Source organism: Sporobolomyces koalae, assembly GCF_050403365.1.
Source record: "Sporobolomyces koalae JCM15063 DNA, S_koalae_JCM15063T_v1_ctg26, whole genome shotgun sequence".
In the NCBI taxonomy this organism is placed as follows: domain Eukaryota; kingdom Fungi; phylum Basidiomycota; class Microbotryomycetes; order Sporidiobolales; family Sporidiobolaceae; genus Sporobolomyces; species Sporobolomyces koalae.
In genome coordinates this window covers 131152-157373 of record NW_027481745.1, presented here as the reverse complement: position 1 = coordinate 157373, position 26222 = coordinate 131152, and the positions used below count along the sequence as shown (strand labels likewise).

The 26222-nt window shown below is 55.3% G+C and overlaps 9 protein-coding genes across 9 annotated transcripts; 5 read left to right on the top strand and 4 right to left on the bottom strand.

Annotated features, from left to right (window-relative positions):
• Positions 1-2121: 2121 nt before the first annotated feature.
• JCM15063_005384 (uncharacterized protein) lies at positions 2122-2929 on the top strand (the record flags this gene model as incomplete). The annotated part of the gene is made up of 5 exons (XM_076679760.1): positions 2122-2280; positions 2361-2515; positions 2575-2633; positions 2688-2733; positions 2797-2929. 5 exons carry the CDS (start codon positions 2122-2124, stop codon positions 2927-2929), a joined length of 552 nt encoding a protein of 183 aa, XP_076533160.1.
• Positions 2930-3596: 667 nt separating this feature from the next.
• Positions 3597-5195, bottom strand: JCM15063_005383 (uncharacterized protein; the record flags this gene model as incomplete). Its single annotated transcript, XM_076679759.1, has 10 exons — positions 3597-3657; positions 3734-3867; positions 3936-3986; positions 4053-4137; positions 4209-4319; positions 4388-4655; positions 4736-4800; positions 4895-4916; positions 4987-5019; positions 5117-5195. The coding sequence occupies 10 exons, from the start codon at positions 5193-5195 to the stop codon at positions 3597-3599; spliced, it is 909 nt and encodes a 302-aa protein (XP_076533159.1).
• An 806-nt stretch (positions 5196-6001) lies between these two features.
• On the bottom strand, positions 6002-6953 carry MED6 (mediator complex subunit MED6; the record flags this gene model as incomplete). Its single annotated transcript, XM_076679758.1, has 4 exons — positions 6002-6370; positions 6445-6527; positions 6589-6686; positions 6745-6953. The coding sequence occupies 4 exons, from the start codon at positions 6951-6953 to the stop codon at positions 6002-6004; spliced, it is 759 nt and encodes a 252-aa protein (XP_076533158.1).
• Positions 6954-7213: 260 nt separating this feature from the next.
• On the top strand, positions 7214-10988 carry JCM15063_005381 (uncharacterized protein; the record flags this gene model as incomplete). The annotated part of the gene is made up of 5 exons (XM_076679757.1): positions 7214-7481; positions 7541-10496; positions 10569-10633; positions 10694-10876; positions 10951-10988. The coding sequence occupies 5 exons, from the start codon at positions 7214-7216 to the stop codon at positions 10986-10988; spliced, it is 3510 nt and encodes a 1169-aa protein (XP_076533157.1).
• A 905-nt stretch (positions 10989-11893) lies between these two features.
• On the top strand, positions 11894-14263 carry JCM15063_005380 (uncharacterized protein; the record flags this gene model as incomplete). Its single annotated transcript, XM_076679756.1, has 4 exons — positions 11894-12896; positions 12979-13055; positions 13133-14168; positions 14241-14263. The coding sequence occupies 4 exons, from the start codon at positions 11894-11896 to the stop codon at positions 14261-14263; spliced, it is 2139 nt and encodes a 712-aa protein (XP_076533156.1).
• Positions 14264-14670: 407 nt separating this feature from the next.
• JCM15063_005379 (SUR7/PalI family protein) lies at positions 14671-15767 on the bottom strand (the record flags this gene model as incomplete). Its single annotated transcript, XM_076679755.1, has 5 exons — positions 14671-14760; positions 14830-15089; positions 15147-15314; positions 15384-15622; positions 15724-15767. The coding sequence occupies 5 exons, from the start codon at positions 15765-15767 to the stop codon at positions 14671-14673; spliced, it is 801 nt and encodes a 266-aa protein (XP_076533155.1).
• A 540-nt stretch (positions 15768-16307) lies between these two features.
• Positions 16308-17683, bottom strand: JCM15063_005378 (uncharacterized protein; the record flags this gene model as incomplete). Its single annotated transcript, XM_076679754.1, has 7 exons — positions 16308-16345; positions 16422-16472; positions 16544-16772; positions 16836-17014; positions 17095-17248; positions 17324-17404; positions 17630-17683. 7 exons carry the CDS (start codon positions 17681-17683, stop codon positions 16308-16310), a joined length of 786 nt encoding a protein of 261 aa, XP_076533154.1.
• Positions 17684-19592: 1909 nt separating this feature from the next.
• JCM15063_005377 (acetyl/propionyl/methylcrotonyl-CoA carboxylase subunit alpha) lies at positions 19593-22926 on the top strand (the record flags this gene model as incomplete). Its single annotated transcript, XM_076679753.1, has 14 exons — positions 19593-19740; positions 19800-19896; positions 19961-20063; positions 20216-20433; positions 20505-20517; positions 20584-20878; positions 20947-21001; positions 21062-21207; positions 21292-21356; positions 21418-21572; positions 21650-21752; positions 21817-22005; positions 22077-22721; positions 22795-22926. 14 exons carry the CDS (start codon positions 19593-19595, stop codon positions 22924-22926), a joined length of 2364 nt encoding a protein of 787 aa, XP_076533153.1.
• Positions 22927-22962: 36 nt separating this feature from the next.
• JCM15063_005376 (uncharacterized protein) lies at positions 22963-26150 on the top strand (the record flags this gene model as incomplete). Its single annotated transcript, XM_076679752.1, has 8 exons — positions 22963-22982; positions 23175-23275; positions 23385-23837; positions 23904-24344; positions 24415-25329; positions 25403-25458; positions 25531-25903; positions 25978-26150. The coding sequence occupies 8 exons, from the start codon at positions 22963-22965 to the stop codon at positions 26148-26150; spliced, it is 2532 nt and encodes an 843-aa protein (XP_076533152.1).
• Positions 26151-26222: the final 72 nt, after the last annotated feature.

Genomic DNA, 26222 nt, shown 5'->3' with positions numbered 1-26222 from the left:
TGTCCGAGGTCGGAGGTGCGAACCCTCATCTCGGTTCGACCGCTCGCGATCGCCCAAGGTCAATCGGAGAGGATGCAGCAGCTCACCTCCATGCTTATCCGAATCTAGCACCGGGTGCTTGACCACTGCGTACGGCCGAAGCGTTGGAGGAGTGTTGCGGTTTGGGTCTGTCGAGGCGGACCTTGAGTCTGCTGTGCACTGAGATCCCAAGTGAAACGCTAGGAGTACTGCGTCCTTCAGACGAGTGTTTCACTGCTGTGCTTGGCCTAGGCGAGGTGAGCGAGAATAACGATCGAGATGGGCCAAGAAAGCGAACGAGTGGCCGACGCGCGTCTGCGACTGTGCCCCATTTGACCTTGGTCAGTGAAGCAGTCGACCAAGTCGCTGATCTCGATATTCTTCTCGCGCTCTGTAGCCCCTCGCGCATTCGAGCTGCACTGATTTGGGTCGAAGAAAGCTTTATAAATCGAACCAGTCGAGAGAGAAACGGCATAAGGGTACAGACAACAGCACAGATCGCGTTTACTTCCAACACAGAATCATGTAACCCCCCTCTTCGACGCGTTCGCCGCCATTCCAAGGAAAGTTGGCACCATGCTGCGTGCGATCGTCGGGTCAGCTCATGGAGCACTGGCACCCTGACAGCGTGCTCTAGAGTCTGCTGACGCACCAGGTGCTTTCCCGTTTTGCCCGGCACAGTGATCCCGTCGATTGAAAAGGTGGCATGGAATAGGTGGTCGCCACTCTCTTCGAATCCCTAAGCAGCAAGGCAGGGGACTCGATGTTCAGCCGGACATCCGTGCGCAAATCGAATCGAAGTGAACACTGCTTACTCCTTCAACCGCTCGACGACCTTTCGGAATCTGGATACAGATATGAGCTCAGTGAGTGACCCTGCGAAGCAACCCCGAGCACATTGCGACTCGCCTCTCCGTAAGAGGCGGGAACCCATTCCATCTCGCTCGTAAGGGGCAAAATGTCATAGCGACCCTGTCCCAGTGCTCGAGAATGTCAGTGCAATCTCGAGACTCGGCTGACGGAGTCCGCGTCCAGGCGAGACGGAAGTCTTGCTTCAGACGGAGTCGGCTAGGTTTCTGGCGAGAACTCACGTAGTGCTCGTGCTCGCCGCCTCCGTACGAAATCATACATCTTCCCCTCGTCACTTTGCATGGGTGGATCTAAACCAGTTCGCTATGCTCGTCAGCTCGAGGCGGCTCGATGCGAAAAGAAAGACCATCAACTTGCCGATTTCCCGCCTTCAAGCAGAGCGCTCGCGACAAAGACACCACTACCATCAAGGTCTTTGAAAGGTGCTTGTCCTGTCAGATTGAGCGACGGCAGTCCTTCAGTGGTAGAGCAAGGGACACGAAGACCTGTCGCGACGCGCAACGCGGTTGGAGTCAGCGAAGACAGCGGCTCTGGACAGTGCGGCAAGCCTACCCGCTGAGGGCGTCGAGCTCGCAGCGTATGGGGGCGGCGGAGGCGGAGACATGGTGAGCTCGCTCGCGACTGTCGTCAAGTTGATCGCTGTCAATGGCGGAGGGCTTGTGGCTGAGGCTGTGCTGCTATTGCAAGAAGCGTCAGCAGGCAAGCGAGGTAGCGGTGTGCGCAGCAAGCAGACCGCAAACGTCAGTCTCACACGTGCTTGATGCTCCTGATCTGCTTGCGAGCGAGGAGCTGCCAGAGTCGGTCGGCAACTACGCTCGAAAATACGTGCACCACTTAGGCGGGGCTAGCGGAGGGCTTGTAGGAGTCTCTTCTCTTCACTCTCTCGTCCTTCCTGGCAGACGTGTGCGAGCGACGTATCGGTAAAGAGGCTCAGTTGGCAGAAAGTTGCGATGAGGCCGCTCTTCAAGGAGCTTTGGTCCGTGCGCCCAATACGCTCAAATCACACGCCGCTCTACACAGCCAATGTGACGAGACTCGAATGGAGCGCCGCTGAGGAAAACTGGGCGTGCATGCCATGAGCCGCATTGAGGAATCGGTCGAATTTCTCCTCTGCGAAAGGGCTCTCGATCATTCTCTGCTCATCCGGGTTCTCCCTTTCCGACCCTTATCTCTTCCTCTTGTATCTGCCCTGTACCCCAGATTTATTCTTCCAGCCTGCAACGAACGAACGCAATGGACGAGAAAACAGCCTACCCGATGGAGGACATCTTTAAAGGCCAAAGCGCCCACCTTGAACACGCTGGCTATGCTGACGAGGCTCTGCCCGATGGGGTCATTCGTCGTCCTGCCCGAGTATTCACTCCTGAAGAGGAGAAGAAGCTCTACCGCAAGGTGAGTTTGTCCGCCACCAGTCTTTTCTAATTTCCCCTTTGTGCCACCGTGAACGTCTGAATCTGATCTGCTTTCTCCAGATCGATCGCCGTATCATGCCCATTCTCGCACTCCTGTATCTCCTATCGTTCATGGATCGATCAAATATCGGCAATGCAAGGTTGAACGGGCTCGAGAAAGATCTCAAGATGTCGTCGGCGCAGTACAACTTGGCCCTCTCTTGCTTCTTTATCACGCAAGTCGTGTCCTCTCTCGCTGCTCCGTCATACTAGACTGACCAGTTTTCGAACGCAGTTACTGCTTCTGTGAAGTGCCCGCGAATCTTTTCTTGAAGCGATGCCGGCCTTCATACTGTCAGTTCTCTCCCTTACATCACCGCACCTGTAGCTCAACGTCTCTGTATACAGGGCTCGGAGGTATTACCATTGTCTGGGGAGTCGTAATGACGTTAATGTGAGTGCGCGTCGAGCTTTTTAACATTTTTCTCTCTTACTCACGTCCCTTTCGTCTCTCCAGGGGTGTCGTGACAACTTTTGGGGGTCTACTGGCGACCAGATTGGCACTGGGGATAGCAGAAAGTGGCCTGGCCTTCTCCAGCGGGGCACAGAATTGGCGGAGAGCGCGCGGATGCTATTTCTGCCTTCGCTGACGACGGCCCAAGTCTCCCTCATCTTGGGGCTCGCCCGTGCCCGTCTCAGAGCGGTCCGGCTGTGCGACAGGCGGAACCTGATGGCCGGTTCTCACCAAAAGGTGAACCATGTTCGCATGCTCGGTTGGAGTGCGCAGGGTTCTCGATATCACGCTGTAATAAAACGCGAAACGAGCGAGCAGGATGGTTCGACGAGGATCTCGGTTCGACCGCTCGCGATCGTACAAGCTCAATCGGAGAGGATGTAGCAGCTCACCTCCATGCTTATGCGAGTCTAGCACCGAGGTAGCGCGATTAATATTGGAGTCAGCTACAGACGTTACTGTCTCTTTCTCCCCTCATGACTCTGGTTCGTTCCCGCTCGGACATGAATATCAAAGAAGTCTATTGATTGAGGGTATGATGGAATCAAGTCTATAGTTTGGATGGAAGAAATAAGGAAGTGAAAAGAGCGGGATGACAGAGAGAAGCAGTACAACAAGCTTGCAACATTCTGTCTGTGCTCACGAGACGACAAGGGGCGGCAGAGTTTGAAAGGTGAAGTGTATGGTAATGTGTTCGACCCGAACCGAGGTGGCGATCTTCCCATGTCCTCCTCGAGTTCATGCCATATCCGTGCCGTATGATCCCACTAATCCATAATCAAGTCGCCAGAGCGTATACGCCTTTAGTCCGAGTCCGACCCCCGAAGGTAATCGATACCCTTTTTCATCTGTTCAAGGGTCATGCTGTTTTTCTCAAGAACCGAAAAGTCAGCCCGGATCCGTAGATGCACGGTCTCTTCGTGTGGCAGATTGGACTTGCAAGATGATGATCGTGTTGGGACTAAGTCGGATCCAGGCCGGGGTCCATCCTCGGAACAACCAAGTCATGCCTTCGTTCTTGAACGAGTTTGAAATGACCGACGAGACCGACGCCGAGGAGGATGCGTTCATTATCTGTCAAGGGCGATTACAAACCGTTCAGTTCCTTTGAAATTGTAGAGATGAGATATGTTTCCCCTTACCCGAGATTTGATCACATCGAAAGGTGCGCATATTGTCGTTGCGACAGTTCCCTGAATACGCACAGAGAAACGTCAAGTTCAATTCTTCGCGAGAGCTCGTTCGAGGTGGAGACTGACGGCAAGGAAGGACGAAGTGAAGTGCAGCCCGAGTCCATCCTTCATCAAGTCGAACGAGAGGATCATGTTCTTGAAAACATCGTACCTACAAGTGTAACGAAAATAACAGTCAGAAGCTTTACAAAGATCAAGAGAGGGAACAGGGGAGAGACGTACGTTGCGAGCTGAGAAGCGTTCATCAAAACTGCTCGGGCGACGTTCGGTCCCGCACCTCGGAACAAAGCCGATCCACCTTCCTCCTTGACAATCCTCAGGACACCATCGAAGCTACAAGAACCGCAAAATCTGCGTCAGGCAAGGGGTACGAGAGCGATCATTTGAGTTTCGTCACGCACCAGTGTTTGTACCCAAGACGTTGTTCAATCGGTTTCGCAGCATCGGCCGTCATCCTCACCAACACGACATCTGCCGGATTACCCGCAATCCCTCCAATTCCACCAGCGACACTCGCGGCGAGTGCCATTTTCCATGCGGGCAAACTCGTCTCTCCCGGTTGAGTGAACCGTTTCTTCAGTTCATCGTAGATTCCGAATCGAGTCAACGAGTAGGTCATTTGACGCAAGATCGAGGCCGACAATCCTGCGTAGGCTCCTCGGCGGATACCTGCATTATGACACCAAGTGCGACGAGATCAGCATCGAACGAAGAGGACAATGGGATCGAGTTTAGAATTCGAAATGTACCATCCTTCTTGATACTGCTCGTCAAGGTGTGGAGCATGCCACTGTTCTTGCCTGTTTGCATCCGGCTATCAAGAGGAGAATCAAACGAAAGAACCCGAGCAAGGTCAGGATCCCAACATCATCGAGGTTCTCTGCTTTGAAAGAGCATTGCCTGCTCACACTTTGGCCAAATCGAGAGGGTCTGTCATAGGCGAGATTGTGGTCAACATTTCGTAACTTGAAGTTCACGGGAGCGAAGCAAGAAAACCCACGGGTACACACAGCTGCCCAACTAGCGGCGGCACCTAGCAGAACACACACACATAGAATTTGCGTCAGCTCTTGCGAGAGAGAAGAGTTTGTCTCGTAAACCGCGACAAGACCGAAGTGTAAAGGATTCACCTCCGAGCCAGAACGGGTACGATTTCGGCTTCTTGACCATGCCGACTCCAGTACCATTGCTCGTTGTCGTCGAAGCCATCTTTGCTGAACCGAGAGCGAGAGAGCGAGACAGAGGAACGAGTACGGGAAAAAGTGATCAAGGCAGCTCGTCGCGCGCGTGTGAGACAAAGTCTCGTGCCGAAAAAACCCCGCTCTTCGTGTGTCTCGAATTCGCCGACGTTTCGCGAGAAACTTTGTCGATGGTACTCGTTTCGGAAAGGGAAGCAACGGAATACAGTACAAAGCGAAGCAAATTTGCAAAGTCGATCGAAGACCGGACGTCGGACCGCGGCTCGGAACGAGTGATGATCTGCAACAGCTGCAACTGAAAACAAACAAGAACTCAAATTCAATTCGACTCACGTGTTGAGGTCTTGTTGCTGCGTCCGACCAGTATACTGTAGTGTACCTTTCTCTCAAAGATTCCGTACAAAGCCATTGATTGCCATCAGAGCGACAAGCGCTAGTAAGCACGCTTTGCAAAAGAATGTAGACTTTGCAAACATAGGATGACAACGTGGAAAGGTCAAAAATCAACAGTTGCCGAACCCATCTTGAGCGTACTGACGATAGCAGTAGCTCCTTCTTTGGGGACAGATCCTGCGGTTGTCCGACCTGGGGCACGGGTATCGCTTAAGGGTACCGCGACTGCATGCGTATCTCAGCACCCTGTTTCGCCCGATAGTCCAATTAACACGCTTGATAGTGTCGAGCTTGATGAGCACGCAAAGAGTTGGCCAAGCGAGCGCGGGAGATCTTGAGCATCAAATCTGATGCGAGGCGTGTAAAGTCTCAACCGGTTGAGACAGCAGATGTAACGCTTTCTCCCGGGTTGGGAGCGAGTTTTCAAGCTTGTTCGGCCTGCTCTTCGTGGTGCATTTTCCTCGCCAAACCTTGCAACGCCTTGAACAACAATGGGTTGAATTCGTCGCCTTGCCTCTCTTGCGTCAACGTCGGATCGCTGGTTGGGTCATCAGTGCGATCGGGATTCGGGGTGTCGTTGTCATCGAGTTTCATGCGTTTACGATCTGGTTCGTCGTCTCCTTCCTGCGCTGCTGCAAGGTCGGCTTCGGCTTGCGCTTCGAGACTCTGTTTGATCGTCGTCGAAGGTGGAGGAGGCGCAATGTTCCAGTGGTACAGTTGTTCAGGGGTCCATTTCGGTTTGAAGCGCACGAGCTGTTGCACGGATTCTTCGAGCGCATGCAGCGTCGTCAACTGGCAGGGATAAGACCCGAAGCGACGGAAGGTCAATTCACAGGTCGTTTTCAGAAGCCGAGAGGAGCGCTCACGATGCGTTCATTCAGGACCGTGTAGATCGTCGGTGCTTGGTACACGTTTGCGTTGAGGATATGATAGACAGACATGACGGTCGCTGCTCAAACCCACTCATGATCAGAGAGGGAGGGAGTTTTGCCGGTTAAGAACAGACTCACTCGCGGTGGGCGAAGTTCGGTTGCGTTTGAGAATGATGTACAGGTTGGGAGGTTGCGACTCTTGCTGTGCGACGACATACTCGGTCCCGACAAAGCGCCTGTAATGTGCGTCAGGAGCTGCGAGTAGTTGCGAGGAAGGTTCAATGGGCAGCAAACCTGAGCTCTTCCTGTTCGTTGACGCCTTCGATGCCGCCTCGGGAGAACATGAGTTGCATGCGGAGCTGGTTGTTGGTCGAGTGCTTGTCGAAGAAGGGCGACAAGGTGAAGTAGTCGAGCGCGATCTCGCTTGTCGTGAGTGCGCCAGTCGGCAGCGAGAGCAGGTACTCGGGCGCGCGCCATTGGAGGTGACTCAGGTCCGAGTCCATCGCGCGGCGGGTGCGAGTGAGAAGTTAAGCGGGGCGCGCACTTCGGATTGATCGCCATCGACAGCACGCTTCGTCCCCGTTCTCGCGCACGTGTCGCGGCGGACATGCACTAGATCCAACTCGACTCGCTCCGATCTGGCACACCCGCAATCTCGCGTTCGCCCTCGGCATCCTCGCGCGTATTTGGTTGCGAACCCCCTTCGCGGCCTCGCGCCTCGTCGACGCCCGCTCGCTCACTCCCTCGATCGAGGCCCGCATCGATGGACTACTCGCAATCCGCGCACCCTTACGCGCTCGCGTCCACCGCGTCGAGCGCACCGGGAGGTCCAGGCCCACCCACATCGTCGCAACAACATGACGCTCCACCACCGCGTTCAGCTCCCGCTACCGCTCCCACTCCCTCGGGATCGGTCAACCGCAAGCTCGTGATCGATCCGATACACGGTCACACGCGCGAAGAGACTCGCGAAGAACGTAGGCAGCGCAAGGAACTCGAACGCCAAGCGAGACCGCAACCGGGCACTCCAGGTCCGTCCTGACCCTCTCTCTCTGCGTGACCCTTTGCTAATGCCTGTACTCCTCCTCAGGTGCAGCGCCGTCGGCATCCTCGACGACGACTGCGAACCCTTCCACCTCGTCAAAATCTGTCCTCACGATCGCACTGCAGCGCGCACAGTCGGCCGTCCTGCTCGACTCGGCCAACAACTTTCCTGCAGCAATCTCGGCCTACTCGCAATCAGTCAGGCTCCTGAAAGAGGTCATGGCCCGCGTCGAGACCAAATCCACCCACACCGCGACCGCGCCCGAAATGGACCGGACCGCAAACGCGAGCAGTAGCAGTACCATCACTCGCAGAGACAGCGAGTCGCAGCAAGAGTGGGACAAACGCAAAGCACGCTGGGACAAGAAGGAAAAGGCGAAAGCGGACGAAGCCCGTCGGCTCCGGGTCATCCACGATACGTACGAGGACCGTATCAAGATGCTCCTCGCAATGAACCCCGCCCTCGCGAGTGCAACCTTGCCCCCGACGCCCTCGACGTCGACTTCGACCGCTCCGCTCCCGAGTTCGACTTCGGCAAACTCGAACCTGGGCCAGACGAGCAACCCTTCGAGTCCGACCTCGGCTTCGATGCGGTTCCACCGGCGGAGATCGTCGACCGAACTCGACCTTGCACCCGCATCACCCACGGTCACGACCAGTCAACATCGCTCGAAACCTTCGTTGTCTTCGATGACCACTTCGTCTCGGCCTACCTCGCCATCTCTCATCGGCCAGGCCATGCTTGCCTCTGCGTCTGGACTCACATCGCCCCTCACCCCTACCGATTCGTCTCCCTCTTCTCCGAGCGCGCCTCTGAATGGCGTTCCGCGGATAAACCAACTACCCGTCATCTCGCCCTCGAACTCGTTCAAGAACCTCGACTCTGCCTCGTTCCAGTCCCAGGATCCGTCGTACCTGTCGTACCGGACGGGAGAGAGACCGCTCAGTACGAGCTCTGACTCGACCGCGCGAGCGTTTCCCCCATCGGGAACTGCGACTCCGACTCTGAGCACCGCACCGTCAACAGCGCATCTTCCACCACCGCCGCCTCCGCCACCACCCAATCATCCACCACCGCCTATACCTACAGCTGAGCAACATCCCTACAACCTCAACACGGTCGAGACCAAGTCCAGCAGCGACGAGGACCCAATCGTACCCCCCACCGCCCTCGATTACGGTCAAGATTGGCCGGGTCCGGCTGTGGCTGCCCCAAATCCTCCTCGATCAATGTCCCTCTCGAGTCAAGGAGGCTACTCGGCCGGAAGACCAGAACTTCCGATCGCGAGTCTCGCAACAACTTCGTCGATGCCGATGCGAAGAGGGTACTCGGCTTCGGCAGTGTTTGACGCGAATCCGAACGCGACCATCACGTCTGGACGCATTCCGACATCGACATCAGCGACGGCAGCACCGATGGGTCCGGGAGGATCGATGGCCATGAGGAGGACCATGTCTTCTCAAGAAACCTCGAGTGGTTTTGTGAGACCCCCATTGAGGACGGTATCGCTCGTCTCGCAACCGGGCCCGGACGTCACTACTGCTGCTATTGCTGCTGCAGGGGCAGAAATGAGTGGACTGGTGAATGACAGCACCTTGGGAGGCACGATCAGTCAACGCAGGTTCGGACCGACTCTGGTCGAGCGGCCCACCCAACCCCTCGAAGCGCAGATCATCGTCAGGGCGCCAAGTCAGGATTCTCATCGATCAGGATCGTTCTCGCAAGGGACAGTCGACGAGTTTGGGACAAATACTGTCCGTGCTGGGAACTCTGGCGGAGGAGGAGGGTTTGGAAACTTGCCTGGAAGGCTAAGGGCTCTCAGTCAACCGAATCAGAAGCGACCCAAGTTGCCTTCAAACCCCTCGGGATCGTGGGCTCCGGAATACCCAAACTCGTCAAGTTCTTCCGCCTCGTCTTCGCCTGCGACCGCAACGTCGAGTCCACCTGTACCTCCTCTCTTGTCTCAGTCGAGCACGCAATCCTCTGTCAACAGTCGACACCACTTGCCTGCCTTGTCGATCTCTTCGACACAATCAAACAGTCGCAAACCCTCGGCTCCGACACCCACCTCGCTCAACGCACCTCCATTTCCGAGCAGTCTAGGTCGATCAAACTCTTCTTCGAGTTCGATCGGGTCTGCTTCGACTTCAGGGGGTAGATTCTCGGAACGCGCTTCAATTCCGCAACCTCCTCTGCCATCGAGTGCAACGCAATCTTCTAGACCTCGACCGAGTTCAAGAGCCGACAGTGTCATGTCGATCCCTCCGGTCCGCAGACCATTCCACCTCATGAGACTCGTACTCGCGACCATGCCCAATTCGAATTCAGTCTCTCCCACGGCGAGTCGCGTATCGCTCGCTTCTGCTTCGAACCCAAATGGAAACTCGATCGCAACCGGGTCAGGTGCGGGAGGAGGGTACCTGTCAGAGAAACTCTACGTACCCAGTCAGATCTGGACGATCCCCGGCTCGAAACTCGTCGCGTTGGAGACCAAAGTCAGGATGATGGAGATTGTCATCAACAGTCTTATCTCGATCGCACGCACGGGGTCGACTGTACTCGATCGATCGACTTCGAGTCACCATCCCCACCTTCAACACGCTCACGAAGCGAGAGATTCGGTCTTAAGGTTCGAGAAGGAATTGGAAGGGTTCGAACACGTGATGGAAGAGGTTCAAAACACCTTGTCGAAGAAACTCGCGAACGGGCTCATCCAGCCGTTTGGCAGTGGAATCGGAAACGACAATTTCCATTCGACGAACGGTGGAGGAGGAGGTGCGAGTTTGTCGACCGTTTCATCACTCAGTACTCAAGGCGGTCTAGGTGAACGAAACGAGTTTGGAGCGATCGGTCCGGGCAAAGACTCGAGCGAGTTTGGAGCGCGAGTAGGTGGGAGCGTCAAAGAAGGCAGGAAAGGTAGTACTGCTGGGAGTCAGTTTGCGAGTTGGAGTAGCAAGTTTCAACGAGGGCTCGACAGGGTCACGAACGCGAACGGTGTCAGGTGCGTTTTCTAGCTTCTCTCGTTCTTCTGCACAGCCAAGCTCGAACTCAGACCGTGTGGACTTGGATTCAGTCTCGACTCGCAAACGACATATGTCGATACGATCGCTCGGCTGTTCAAGCATTCTCAATGTATCGGTGAGCGATAGTCATCATTGCCTTTGTGCGCGGGATCGCTGACTCCTTGCGCGTTTCCAGATCAACACCTTGTGGTCTTGCTCGCGGCCACGGCGGCGACAAGTTCTGACAGCTCGGCTTACGCCTTGCTCACGCTGTCTGACAAACATCGCGTCGAGCGACAGCTGAGGAGGGCGAGCGAGTTTTTCGGTACGGTCATCTGCAGATTCGTCCTGAAGGATATCGGCCTACTGCTCGACAAATGTACGTCATCTTCTATACTGGTCCACGTCTTACATGGACTTTACGGCTGATGTCAACTGTCACTGAGCGATCAGATGTCAAACGAGGAGGAGCTTGGTTGTCTGGAGAATAGACTAGCCAAACCGCTCTACCTTTCGCAACCTTCAAAAACAGTCGTCGTCACTCGCGCACCTTCCCTGCGACTCGTGATCGCTGTCATCTCCTTGACACACGCTCGCACCCACCCCCACCCTGGTCCATTTTTCTGTTTCAACGTCATAATCCCTTCAAAAAGCCGTAACTTTCTCTCCTGACCCCCCGCACCCCTACCTCGTTCACTGTTGGTTTTCTGTTTCGAAAGAAAGCAAGTATATTCCCTTGTTGCAAAGAGTACCGTATGATCAGACTGATTCCACCCCGAGCTCGCTACTGCAGAGGAACAGCGTGGACGAGAGGCACAAACATTAGAGTTTTCAGCCGGGTTCGGCGGCGCGTGCGTGCCAAGACAAACTTTAAAACTAGCATCGACGACTGCGGGAGCTGTGCCAGGCAAAACACGAGACCTGAGCTTTCGTACTGGCGAAGAGACGATTCCGACGCCGGACGACTAAAACGTGTCGATTTCATACCACGACTATCCTATCAGTGCTGTCGCTTGCCATACCGTGAGAGTAGCGACAAGGTAAGTTTGACGCTCGTGACGGAGCGCACAGGTCACCTCCGTGGACACCCTTCGAAACGCTCGAACCCGTTCGGCCCTCTCCTTCTGTCTTCTTCCTGAGACGCTGCGGTTGTCCGTGGAGTTTCTGTGTTTTTTTCTCAGATGGGTGGGGGAGCATCTGCTCACGCGGTCAACGCCTGCATCCTTCCCTCTGCTCTCCCTCCTCCATCGGTCCGTCCGCGAAGTGGATCGAGCTCGAATCGTGGTGAGTCCGCCTCTGCTGCTTTCCTCCCAGGGATTCGTGAGCTCATGTGTCTCCCAACAAAGGTTTCTGAGGTGAATCTTGCGCTCGGGACCGATTCTTTCAAGCTTCGCGAATGACTGCTCCCCCCTACAAACCACCATTCACCGCACCTACTCGAGCAGAACCGACCAGTTTCCTCCCACTCAGAGATGCATTCGGTCCCTGGCCAATCCAGTCTTTTGCCCTCACGGCCGAGAGGCCCAACCTCGGTCACCTTCGACTGAGCCCGCCGGGTCCTCCTCTCCTGCCCTCACAATTCAATCGAACGACAACCACGATTCCATCCTCTTCCGCCAGATCGACCCTCGAACGATCTCCTACTCCTTCCCACGACAAGCCAGACTTGGACCCGCACGGATCGCTTTCTATGATTTCTCGCTCTCCATGGTACCAAGAATCGTTGCCTCTGCCTGGAAAGACACCTGGATCGTCTTGGTCGATGCCAGTCCAGCTCAACGTACCGCCTGTTGGTTTACCTCCTGCTGCTCCCAACCAGGTCACTCACGCCCACTACGATGGACGGCGAGCTCAGCAGAATTGGAAGACGCTTAACGCTCAAGCCCAAGATCTCGCCGCAGGAGGAGTAGGACAAAGCTTTCGACAGGCAATTGCGCAAGGATCTCCAATGTATCACACTGCTGGCTCTGTCCCGTACAATACCATCCCCGGGCCTCCCCCTCGCTATGCTGCCTACCATTATCAATCTCAGGTCCCCACGCCTAGCGCCGCCCCTGTATTTGTTCATCAACCCTTGCCACCGATTGCGCGACCGGTCTCGAGGCATGGACTGCCTGCTCAACGCCTACTCTCTATCCAGCCGGACCCGAGAAACGGCAAGCCAGCTCCGCCGCCACTATCTATCGCAAGCCGAGCTATGACACCAGTCCCGGACGTATCTGAGCAGCAAAGTTCTCGATTCACTCGAAGCAACCCTCCACCGCCGATTCCGGACCGAGCGCCACGCAAGAACGTCCGGAAATTAAACCCAGCTCTCGTCTCGACAACCTTGTGGGAAGACGAGTTGACGATTGTCCTTTCGATCGCGGTCGATGGTCACCTCGTCGCGAGGAGAGTCGGTTCGTTTCTTTCTTCCTGAACGGACTCGTCGGAATCGATTGCAATCGATTCGCTGCTGATGCGTCACTTTTGACACTGTAGACAATGATTGGGTAAATTGCACCAAGTTGCTCAATGTCGTCGGTATGACTCGAGGCAGGCGCGACATGTTGCTCAAAGTGAGTGAGATACTTCTCGCGTTCGGAAGAGTCGAGGCATCGACGTTAACGGACGTGCCTCGGTTCGCTTTGCAAAGGTTGAAGAAGAACGTGTAGTGTTCCGTCGCGGAGCAACCAACCTCAAAGGGGTGTGGTTGCCTTTCGAAACGGCACTGCGTCTCGCGAAAACCTACGATCTCGACGAACAAGTCTACCCTCTGTTCGAACCGAACCTCGTCGATTGGCTCTTCATTCCGCCTAACCGATACCGTACCGAGCAACTCCTTGCCGCTTGTGCGAGTCGCACGATCCTGCAAAAAGGTGGATTGAGTCAGTTCCTCGCGCTGAGGCAGACTAGTAATGCCGAGGACCAGGCCAGTCCGGGAACGAAAGAGGCCTCCGAAAGCTACGACGAATCGATGATCGAAAGCTTGGCTCAGAGGAGGAACCGTTTGCTCGAGTTCTTGTCGCGCCTCGAATGCGGATTGAAACGTACCTTGGGGATCGAGTCGCATTCGACAGGACCCCTCGTCAAGAAAAGGAAGCTTTCGGACATTCAAGAAGCTTGCGACGATGAGGAGGAGGAGGAACAAGTATGCTCGTCCGAGATGCAGGACCACGTCAAGAACGCTCGCACGATCCGTCCCATCCCGCTCGCTCGTCTCATCACTCCGCTCAGCAAGTCTCAGGCAAAACTTTGTCGAGAGCCGTCCTTCTTCAACAACAAGACTCCACCTGGATCACCTCAAGCCCACGAAAGTTGCCTCTCTCGAGACCATGAAGCCGACAATGCTGATGAAGAAGAGAAAGATGATACCGCTTCGGACACCGCCACCACATCTTCCTTACATCTCAGCTCAGTTGATACTCGTCGTTCCTCCATTACGTCGACTCGGGCCACGACTTTGGAGAGCAGATCGCTTTCGCCATCTAGTCCACCTTGCGACGGGTCGAGTGCGGAAGGAGACTTTGTCGAAACTGCATCGAGACCTTTCAAGAAACTGAGGTTCACGAGCACCGAAGAAGTCGCGATCGAGAAACCGAATTCCAAACTCGACAATCGACAAACCAACATGGTCGCAGGCAAGAGTAAAAGCAAGACGAGACCGCCAGTCATGGTGAAGCGACCAGCGTGTAAGGATCCGATTCTTTCATGGCGTGAACCAACGAACACACGTCCAACGATACTCGAAAACCTTCTTGCAGTCATTGCGAGGCTTGATCAGTGAAGAAACATTTCGAGAGGAACCGCAAGACTCTGTACGCGGTCCTCCCATGGAACGTTTGGCCGACAAAGAAAATCCAGAACCCCCCCGAAAAGTCCGACCCAGGACGCTATTCGTTGAACAAAGACAGAGACAAGAGTAGCTCTGTATCCGATCTGTGCAATTCTCCGATAACCATCAGTGCTCCTCAATGAAAAACTTCTCGTCCTCGATTGTATAGCCGTGGCAACATGAAGAGAGATGCGCGAAAGGAGAGAGCATGTTGGCTACAGGTTGAGGATTCCAAATGCGCGAATAGGGCTACAAGGTGTACGAATCCAAATGTAGGGTAGGGCTCAAGAAAAGTCTTGCAAAGGGGTTTCCAGAATCGAGCTTGAAAGGGAAAAGGTTTGATGAAAGTGGATGGTTCTTTAACGCTTGTCGTTACGTCCGAAGCAGCATGCGAGCGCATTCGAAGGAATAGTAATGAGCATGCATCCGCAAGCGGCCCAAAGAACCCACTGTTGACAAAAAACGATGATCAGGCTCATGTCGAGTCTCGATGTTGACAGGAAACGGAAAAGACGTACGAGAGCATTGCCATAGGTGAGAGTGATACCGACATTGACTCCACTGACAGTGGCATCGTTGATTGCGTCGATCGCTCGCGAAAAGATGACGGTGTAGATGATCAATCCGATCGCGAGTGCGAGGAACGCGATGATGCTGAAGATGGCAGCGAGAGAGAACGCGCATCGACGTGCGAACAACGCGAACAAGGCGGCAATGGCTGTAGCGAGCGATCCGATCATGATGAGGTAGGAGGCGGCGCGAGTGTAGCGACCGAGGTCTGTACAAGCAAGAGCATCAGTTGCGGTCGAGAACGAGAGGCAAGACGGTGACTGACAGTCGTCAGCGGTGAAAACGTTGTTGGGCAGAGTCTCGCTAAGCGCGTTCGTGTAGTCTTGCGGGATATCTGCCATGAGGACCTTGGCGGGTTGGAATGCAGGGTGGATCGTCGCATCCTCGCAGTACGACCGGTCGGCGCCTACCCCACCGTTCGTCGCGCAATAGCCTGTCGAAGCAAGAATGTCGCTTTTGAGTTTCAGGAGTGTGGGATCAACTTTGCTTGAATGCCACTCACTCCAGAGTCCCCACTCGTAGGTCTTCCTCAACCCGTCATGGCGAGCCTCGTCGGCGTCTTTGGTGAAGTAGGGCGTGTTCGAATTGTAAATGTCGGTAAAGTTGGCCGCTGCAGCACCTGATGCGGTCGTGAGCGCTTGCGCAAGTCCAGAAGTGTCGATCGAAACGATGCGAAGGTGTCGAGGAACCGAGTTGGGGTTGATCTGGGCAATGTTGCCGAAAACGAGAAGGATCACAGCGCTAGAGACGGTAGGAAGTCAGATATGCAGCGAATCAGTCGCAGGATCAGAGTATGAGAGCGACGCCTGAAGCATCATCAGCCAATGAAAGCAGCAACTCACGCCCAGGAGAACAAGATGCCGAAAGAGGCACAGCAGTTGACCATGTTGGAAACGAAAGTGGGGCTTGGTTGAGCTTGAAGTGTAGAAACGAAGGGCTGGTGCTTGCTACTGAAGAGCTCTGGAGATACCTCTGCAGTTACAGTAGGGGTATCAAGGTGAAGTGGGTGCGGGGTGGATTAAGCGAGTGTGATCTGGAAGGTCTCGAACAAGGTAAGGTTTCAGTCGACTAGTCTTGGACACGCTGTCCGACGTTGCCTCACAGAGAAGAGTGGGCAGCTCGAGTGAGAGCCGGTCGTACTGGCGTGCTGTCGAGAGGGGCGAGGCGTTCGAGAGTGAAGAGAGAACGCAAGAAGAGGAGGCTTGACGTCGACAGGGGCTACTTCGCCGGTTTCGGCAGGTGTCGCATTTCCTGTTGTGCGCTGGAAATGTGCAGTTGCATTGAGGGTACCTACAATCAACAGCCTTACAAGCGGCTAGAGCGTCCAGAGCTTGGGGCGTGATCGAAACGAGGAGATTACGACAGGTTATAACAAAGCTGAACGAACGAGCTATCTACATAGACTGAGAAGGACTGAGACAACCCCTCACATCGCGATAAAGTCGGCATAGGTATCGAGCCAGGCTGAATATGTATAGTCGACAGTTAGTCAGCGGTCCTTGTCCGTTTTGAGATTGAATGGATATCTTTTGTGACACACCTTTCTTTCCGCCAGTTTCGATCACATCACCGTGACAAGGGATGAGACGATCTAGTACAGCGCAAGGACAGCGTGAGTGCTCGGCGGTGTCGCTATGCGATTCCCAGGGTGAACTAGCGCACCAAAGTCCCAGTTGGCAACTTCCTTTGACGCTCGGCTCATCTCCTGCTTGTTCTTCGAGACCAAGTACCACAACATCTTTTTATGTGCCGTGCTCCCGGGCGTGACTTTGCTCAGGAACGGGATCGAGTTGCGCTGGGTCGTCTTCGAGTACTGCTCGTGAGGAGGCAGGTTCATCAACAGATCCGCTTCGATCATGGTCTTGGTTGGAGCATGGTAAAAGGCAATATCCTGTTAAACTTGACTCGGGTTAGAATAAATGAGGTACCGAGATGAGAACCGTTGGAGCTTCACCTCGTTCAAGTGCGCCTTGGTGAAATCGGCACTCTTGATCTCGCCGTTCGTGTCGACTTCGAACGGGTCGGGTTTGCCCTCGCCGTAGGTGAAAACGTCGGTCGTGTCGGAGAGGAGGCCGTTGGACTTCCACTTCTTGGTCGCGCTCGGAGGGAAGTACAGCTTTGCCTCGGGGAACGCTGCAAGCAACAAATCCCGCAGAAGCACGCTATGGTCAGGTCCGAAAGTATCGAATCAGGTCAGACCGAGCGAGGCTGACCCTTGTGGTACGATTCAGTGTGCATGCCGTGCTCGGCGTCGAACATGACGAGGTGCTTGACCGGACCCATCGCCGAGATGGACGCGAGCGTGTCGGGACACAGCGGATGCGATGCTGCGAGGAAGACGCTGCCAGACTCGAGCTTGATCGCGGTCTGTGCAAATGGCACAGGGCGAGACAACTCAGCAACGGACCACTACGCGGGAGAGAGCGAGGATGAGAAGCTCACGGAGCGACCGCCAAACGGGACGAGACCCATGCGCTTGAAGGGGACGCTGTAAGTCGTGACATGACTGTCGAGTTGGCGGATCTGGACAGACGGAGGTGATCGATTCCGACGAGTCAGTCAACAAGGCTGTCCGATGGGTTGGCGGGGTCCTGCAGGCTTTCGAGTCGCGCATTGATAGATCGTCGGACCCCATAGACCGCACGATCTCGGCAGCGTGGCCAGAGATGGCCGTAATGTTGGTGACGGGGTCCACAGGTCGGATCCGATGAAGTCATCGATGTGCGATCCGGAGATCAAGTCACTCACGACAAGTTCAGGGTTCGCAGGCGCAGGAGCGTTGGTAGAGAGATTCGAAGCCATTCTGATGGCTGTGGCTGCGCGTGATCGTAGAATGGTGGTGCAAGAGTGGAAGATCGAACTTTCGGGCATGAGGCGGTGCATTCGCATCGCGTCTGCTCTGCTCCGCTCGCACGGCAGCTTTGGGAGCGAGACAGTACCCACTACAGATAGTCTTAGAACGACTCGTTTTTGCAACCCACATCTCCGCCTCATTCGTCCGCATCTCCGGCTCATCCCACTGTCGTGCAATGCGTAGCTATCTCGTCATCACAACTCCGCTTTGATCCAGGGCATCACCTCTGCCCTCCTGGCAGAACAGCGTCGGGAGGCCTGCGGATGAAGGGCCCGAAACGATGCGTCGGCTGAAAGGGTTTCGCGGTGTCGGAACCGTGTACGCCATGGTTCACAATGATCGAGATGTTCTTGAGTGCGTTGGACTATATTATGAAATGGCAAGGATCAGTGAAAGGCGGGACAAAGGGCAGAGAGAAGTCCTCCGAACCCTTTCCTCGAGCTGAGCTGCATCCTGTTGCGAGGGTCTCAACCCGGTTCAGAATTGTCCCCTTCACGAGAGTCGACAGCTGAACGTGGCTTACAAGCACGTTCTGCAGGTCTAGCTTTGCGCGAGCCTGGCGACCCGACGACGAAGACATGGCAAGTCAGTGTCCATGGCCAATCGCTTGCGCACACAAGGTGGCGGCGTATCAGTGTCTTCAAGTTCACGCCGCAAGGTCCTTCCCGAGCTTTGCTGCGGATGGAGTTGATCACATTCATAATGGCGGTTGCACAGCTAAGCTCATAGTTGTACTGTGTCTTGCGACATTTGAGCGTTTGCCATTCTGCTTCTGTGACCAAGCCGAGAGCATCCACGATCTGCTCGACATATACCGCTACCGATCTCATGATCTGCTGGCTACCATGCTCATTCAGCGTCAATAGGCGGCGCTGAAACCTGGAAAAGCTGTATGGCGTCTCAAAGGACCGCTCTTGGTCGTTTCCCTGAAATCCCGGTGAAACAGAAGGTCAGCGATCGTGTTAGTCCTTCAGGCCGTGGTGCTGAAATCTGAGTCTGAGCCCACCTTGAGCTGAATGTTGCTCTTAGCCTGTCGCGTTGCAATCAGCTTCGGTAGTCTTTGTGATAGGCTATTTATGCTCACGAGGATGTCGAGGATCTCCCCTTTAGCTACTGCCTGCCCAAAATCATCAGCGACCGCAGAGTGCTGTCAGCAAGACGAGGTCCCTTGAGCGAAAAGGACTCGGGCATACAAAGGCTCGAGTTCGTGCGTATCGAGACTGCGTATCGTGCTTGCTGTAATTGGACAGAGTATCATGGAGTGCAAAGGCTGCTGACGACTGTCGCTCTCTGTAGTCGACTTGTACGGTGGCCAAGTGTGCCCACATGGCGAGGGTGATCTGGCCGAGGGAGCGACACAATTACATGACTGAGTCATAAGCAAGTGCTTCCTCTCGTAGGGGGTACGCGCTGTAGAACAAGGATTGAATGAGGTATCGGAAAGCCTGGTACGATGCGAGATCGGAAGGCGTGCCGGGTGAGGTGGACTCGTTGAGATGATTGTCGGACTCGGAGGTATCGGATCCCATATCGTTCGTCCCAAAATGAAGCAAAGGAAGACAAGGAGTTTTCCATTTTCCCTGACCGCCTCTCTCCGAGAGTCCGCGGAAGGGACGGCAAAGTTGACCGAGCGGCCTAGGCCATACTCCTATCTCGTGACACGAGCCATGTCAACACATGGACAGAATTCCGAAGACTAAGACTCCGAAGTCCGAGACGGCAAGAGAGGGAGCGTGCTCACGGGCAAGGCATTCCGTGAGTGAGGCCGTGGCCGGTTTCCCCACCTGCGACGTTGTGCTCCTTCGCATTTCTCACTCTCACTCTCGCCCATTGACTACACCTTAAGCTGTAATCACCATGCGTCGGATTGCCACCACATCACGATCTACGCTCGCCCGCCCTGCGCGAACGGCCGTCGCGCGTTCGGCTGTCCGTGTCTGCTCGTCGGGACCCCTCAACTCTCGCACACCTCCCGGTCTCGCAGTCGAGAGTCGCGCCTTTGCGAGTGAGTCTGGTCCTCAAGCTCCTGAGCTGTACCCGACTGACGGCAGACATGATTCTCAGCAGCGGTCGCCTCTCTCCACACAGCCGGCTCCGCCTCGTCCTCTCCTTCCCACCTCGCTCGCAAACCCTTGTTCTCCAAGGTACTCATCGCCAACAGGTATGACTCGACTGCTATATCTCTGAGTCTCCAGAAACGCAGTGCTGATGATACGGTTCTGCAGAGGTGAGATCGCGGTGAGGATCATGCGCACTTGCAAGAAATTGGGCATCAAGACGGTTGCCGTATTCTCGGAGGCCGATCGCAATGCGATGCACGTCAAGATGGTGAGTCGCTGCTTTTGCCAAATTGCTCATTTGCGCAAGCAATCTGTGGAGATTTTGGTATAGGACACTTGCCCGGGCTCACGATCAACCAGGGCAGCATTCAGGCCGTGAGGGTTGATGAGCTGACACTCTACTCTGACGCGCGGTGACAGGCGGACGAAGCTTACCTGCTCGGTCCGGCTCCTTCACACCTCTCATACCTCAATATTCCGCGTCTGCTCGAGGTCTGCCATCTCTCGGGAGCTCAAGCGGTACATCCCGGATACGGCTTCATGTCAGAGAACGCCGAGTTTGCTCGGTCGCTCGAGAAAGAGGGGATCGTATTTATTGGCCCGGGCGTCGAAGCGATCATCTCGATGGGTAGCAAAGCGTACGTTCTCTCCTCCTAAAGCTTCAACATCGCAGAGAGCTGAACTCAACTGGTGCTCCCCTGTTGCACAGAGAATCGAAAGACGTATGTCATCGCAACTTACGAGCCATCTTCATTCGCTGATCCCGAGCCGCAATCTCGTTTGAGTAGATCATGAAAGCTGCCGATGTTCCTTGCATTCCCGGTTGGCACCCATCGACGACGGGAAAAACTGTTCAGGATCCTTCAGTCGACACCCAATCTGCCGAGTTCCTAGTCCTCGAAGCCGACAAGATCGGGTACCCGGTTCTGATCAAAGCAGTATCGGGCGGAGGCGGTAAAGGTATGAAGATTGTCGAGAATCGAGACGAGTTTGCGAGTCAGCTCGAGAGCGCCAAGAGGGAAGGACGGAAAAGCTTTGGTGATGACACGGTCCTCCTCGAGAAATATGTCACCAAACCTCGTCGTGAGTCTCCTTTTCAAGACATTGGGGTTATCAGCTTGTGCTAACGACTTCATACATTCTGCCTTCAGACGTTGAGGTGCAAATCTTCTCGGATTCGCACGGCAACCACTTGTCTCTGTTTGAGTAGGTCTCGAGTCCGCTTGTTCGACGAGCATGGAAGCTGACCAACGGAGAACTCTGCAGGCGAGACTGCTCAGTCCAGCGTCGTCACCAGAAGGTTATTGAGGAAGCTCCTGCCCCGAATCTGTCGCAAGAAGTGCGGGACAAGCTGTACGAGACGGCGAGGAAAGCTGCGAGAGCTGTCGGCTACCGCGGCGCAGGAACCGTTGGTGCGATTTTTTGCTGCTCTGCTCCAACGCCAGAAGTCCCGCCTTTCGACTGACCAATTCGAATGCTCTCGGAATGACGAGCAGAATTCGTGCTCAACGCGGACAAGCCCGAGGAGTTCTTTTTCCTCGAGGTCAATACGCGGCTTCAGGTCAGTGAGCGTCTTTGCAAATTCTTCTCGATCCTGCATCTGAAAGGCGATTCCATTGCAGGTGGAGCACCCTGTCACGGAAGCAATCACAGGGGTCGACCTTGTCGAATGGCAGCTCGAGGTTGCCGCGGGGAACCCGATTCCCCTCAAGCAGGAAGAAATCACCTGCACCGGGCACGCCTTCGAAGTTCGGGTCTATGCTGAAAATCCTCGCAAGTCAGTCCCATACTCGCTGGCGCGGATTTCAACGAATTTCTTCGGGTGCTGACCAGGAAAGTCGCATTGCCTCGTAGCAACTTCCTGCCGGATACCGGTACCTTGCTCCATGTCAAGACCCCTCAAGAATCTCAATACGTGCGCCTCGAAACCGGATTCGAAGCGGGAGATGAGATCAGTGTAGGCTTTCAGACGACTCTGAGAACCCATCCCGCTTCTTACTAACGCGAGCATTCGTTTTCAGGTGTTCTACGATCCGCTGATTGCCAAGTTGATTGTGCACGGTCCGAATCGAAGAGAAGCGCTCAAGCGCCTGAGGAAAGCGCTTGGCGAGTACCAGATTGTGGGACCTTCGACGAACCTCGAGTTCCTGACGAGATTGTCAGAAAACGAGGCGTTTGCCGAGGAAGACCTTGATACTGGGTTCATTCCGGTGCGACATCTCTCTACGATGTCTCGATTGCCTACTGTTTCTGACCCTGAATGCGTGCACGCGTCGAGTAGCGTCACCACGACAGCTTGTTCCCCCCGCTCGCGGCGCCTTCCGCTTCGACCCTCGCCTCGACCGCGTTGTATCTCGCATCGCGCGAGATCTCGCAGTACACCGCTCTCAACTCGACCGACTCGTGGAGCTCATCTCGACTCGCCGGGTTCCGACTGGGCGAAAGCGAAGGGAACCGGTACCAGCGGACGTACGAGACGAGCCATGGGAGAGTGCAGGTCCAACGATCGCTCGGCGGAGACGGACGCTTCGACGTGTCTCTAGCGGAAGGAGGTACGTCGATGCTCGATGTGCACCCCGAGATCATCTCCTCGACGGGGACGTCCCACACGGTCACGTCGCTCCTGTCGGCTCAACTGGCGCAAGTGGACATTGTCTCGTCCGAGCCTACGACGACGCAAGTACTCGAACAGCGAGTCGGCGAGAACCTGTACGTGTTCAACGAGGCCGAATCGTACGCGGGCACGATCGAGGTGAACCGACCGAGCTGGATGAAGCACGTGGGGCAGGCGCGAGGGGGTGCGGGGGCACAGGGCGGTGCAGGTGCGAGGGCTCCAATGCCGAGCAAGATTGTCGAGGTCAAGGTGAAGGTTGGAGACCGCGTCGAAGCTGGTCAGCAGCTGGTTGTGGTTGAAGCGATGAAGATGGTAAGCACGGATCCCTTTCAAGGTGGCGAAACTCTAAGGGTATGGCAAGCTGACCTACACCTCATTTGCTCAGGAGCATGTCTTGAAAGCATCGAAAGCGGGAGTCGTTTCGAAAGTGTCAGCCACAGAAGGGGATCTCGTCAAGGAAGGTCAGCTCCTGGTCGAGTTTGAGGCGGAAGCACAAGACGCGGCCAAAGCAGAGTAGTCAGCGGTAGATTTTACATTGCACTGCTCGTGAACAATGATCGAGAGAGAAGGAAAGTAGAAACGTGATAGCTGAGGTGCAAGCGCTGCGGATCAGATTATTGCGCGCCGGGCCGCCGAGTTGCGAAACATTGCTTCCTCTGTCCTGTCCCGTTTCCGACACTCGTTCGCCATTTGGCCATTCGTTGCTCGTTCGTGCCCGCACGGGCTCGTTCGCTGGTCCTCTATCGCTGCTTGCCGGTCGCTCAGCCGCGCATCGAGTAGCACTCGACAGCTCTCGCCTGACTCGACTCGCGTGACCGGCTCCAAGCAAACCTCGACTCGGACGAGATACTACTCGTGGAGCGAGCGTGAGTCTCTGCTCGGCATACGGGCGGTCGTGTAGGCTGTCAGAGTCGGTTCCAAGTTTTCGCTGATCCTTGCCCCTGTGTCTCTCTCTCGCTGCTGCCCCGCGTCCAGTCACCGCATTCGAGACTGCGATCCGCACTCACACCAAGAGCAACTCTGCACCTCAACCACGCCAACTCGTCCTCGACCGCCTGAAATCGCTGCCCCTACGCGACCCGCACGGCAGTCTCACCGTCTTCTACCTCGCCAGACCCAACGAGCACTCGGAGCACAGCTTTCTCGTCCCCGAACAGCAAGCTCTCAAACTCCGCAACATCGTAATCGGCGAACGGCCAGTCCACGGTGCCGTTGCCCGCGTCTGGCGTTCCGCTCGACAGGCGAACCTCGCGTCTTCGGATTCGCTCGTCTCCATCTCGTACAGCGGCGGACCCGCCATCGCGCAACTTGCACTCAAAGAGCAGCGCCGTCGCGATCTCGCTGACCTCATGCCGTCCCCGAAATGGCGGCCTCGACCGAGCCCAAATCCGCATACGCTGCCAGACGTCGTCGTTAGCTGGTCCCAGGGTGAGCCGAAGCTTCTCCCGTAGTGCCGAACTTCTACAGCTAACAGGACACTACAACCTTGAATAGTGTTGACTCTCCTCAAGAAGCGCGCAATTGGCAGCCCGCACTGGCTACTCCGTCAGCTCGTGCGCAAAGGTGGCGTGGTGGAAGGTGTCACGTTCATCAACGCTATCGCCACGAACCAGGACAAGGTCAACTTGGACCCTTTCCCGATCTACATCTCTTGGCCGCTTCTGCAAACCATCCTGTCCGAAGCGCAGCAGAGCTTGCCCCACCCTCCCAATCAGCACATCAGTATTTTACCGCTAGCGACCAAGAAAGGGATCAAGTCGTACACTGCGCATGGCCTCGTCGAAGCAGAGCGCCTCTTGGCATTCTTTGATCACCACCTCGAGCCTGAGCAGCCTAGGCGGAGTGACCTAGTCCGCGCTCACCCCTCGGGTCAAGTCGTGCCGAAAGCGATCCTTGAAAAGCAACAGTTGCGGTGTTTCGTTCCCTGGACCGAGAGTAAGTGCAACTCTTTACGAGATCCAATCCCAAGTTTGGCCTGTATCTGATTTGCTCTCGCTCTGTGTAGTCTGCGCCGCCCATGCTCGCTATCTCTCGAATCCTCAATCATCAAAGGACCAGCCCACCCCGTCCCACAGAGATGCTCTCGCCGCACTTCGACATCTCTTCTCGAGCAGTCCAGAGGGCTACACGATCGTTATCGAGGGAGTCGCGTCCCAAACTGCTGCAGCGCGGCCATTGAAGTCACGAGAACTCTATCTTCCACAGGCCGAGGTTGAACACATCCTTCGCACCCAAGGTGTGCTCGCCATGCCGACTGAAGATGGCGAGTCGAAAGTTGCGTCAAGCTTGCCGTCCTACACCCTCGAACAGATCGCCAAAGCCGAGATCGTCAAGATGCACGCAGTCAAGCAATTCGAAGGTCGGGCTATGAGCGCATTCTCCGAAGATCGATGGCAACATGTCCTACCCTGGTACAAACCCGAACGCGCAAAGGCCACAAAACGCGGGGTCAGCGCGGTTGCGCGAACTCAGGGACAACTGTTGACCCCGGCTCCTTCTGCCGAATCAACTCCGGAACCCGTACCCCCGCCTCTCAAACGAGCCAAGAGTTCGCAACTCGTCACGACCGTTTCAAACCTCTCGATCGCAAATTCGGCTCCCTCAACTCCAGCACCGACCCCTCCCGCTTCGCCCAAACTTTCCGCGACTTCAACCACCCTGCCTGAACCCGCTTCGGTCGACCTCGCAGCAGAACTTATCGCTGATGGCAAGATCGCCGCGTCGAAATCGTTCGAGCTTGAAACGCTTCGACACGTGTACGCGACCGCACAACGTGAAGGAGGCGCTTCGTTCCTTGCACTCGACGTCGAGTTTTGGGAACGAGATCACAACATCCTGACCGAGTTTGGTTGGAGTGTCGTCGAGTTTGTCAAACACCAGAATGGCAAAGTGACGGCGAAACGCGAGGATCAACACGTTGGTGAGTTAGACAAGATCCAGGTTGTCCTCCTTTTCTTACATTGCTGACTATTGCTGCCATTGATCCGCTACAGTAATCAAGGAGAACCAGAGGTTCAGGAATGGTCGTTTCGCTCCTGATGCTCGAGACGTGAGTAGCGAGCTACTTGTCACTGTCCCCCTTTTCGCATGCTGACTTGTTTTCGGCCTCGACATGGATCAGCATTTCGATTTTGGCCGTACACTCGCTCTCCCGTCAAAGGCACTGTACTATCTCCTGCATGCCCTCATTGCGAACCTCTCGTCGACACATCCACTGTTTCTCATCTTTCACGATCCTCGAGGCGATCTCAGAGCCCTCGCGAAACTCGGCTTCGACGTCTCGAAAGAGTTTCAACACGATTTGAGACAATTCCGTACTGCCGACAAACGCAAACAACGATCAGGAGGAGAAAGTGGAGGAGTGTGGGTGGTCGATACACAACGCGTGTTTTCGGCATGGTTGGAACGCAAAGCTCAAGTCGGACTCGAGAAGGCTTGTCTCGAAGTCAACGTCCCGACGAAACGGTTACACAATGCTGGCAACGATGCTCATTGTAAGTGTTTGACTTCCTCTCTTGATGTGCGAATCAAATTTTCAAAACTGATCCAAAAATCGAAAATGAACCAGACACGCTCAACTTGTTGGAAAAACTTCTGGATCGATCAATCAAACGGAATCCGGAATCCGAGCTGATCCGAAACCTTGACGAACGAGCAGCCGCGGCGAAAGCTCTCAAACTCGCCAACCTCGCGAGCAAGAAGGAACGCGATGAGCAAGCAGCACTCAAACGTGATCTCTGAGAAACCTCTTCGCCTTGATCGGTATCCATGTTTGACCTCGTCGATAGAGTCGGTCTATATAGACATCTTCTC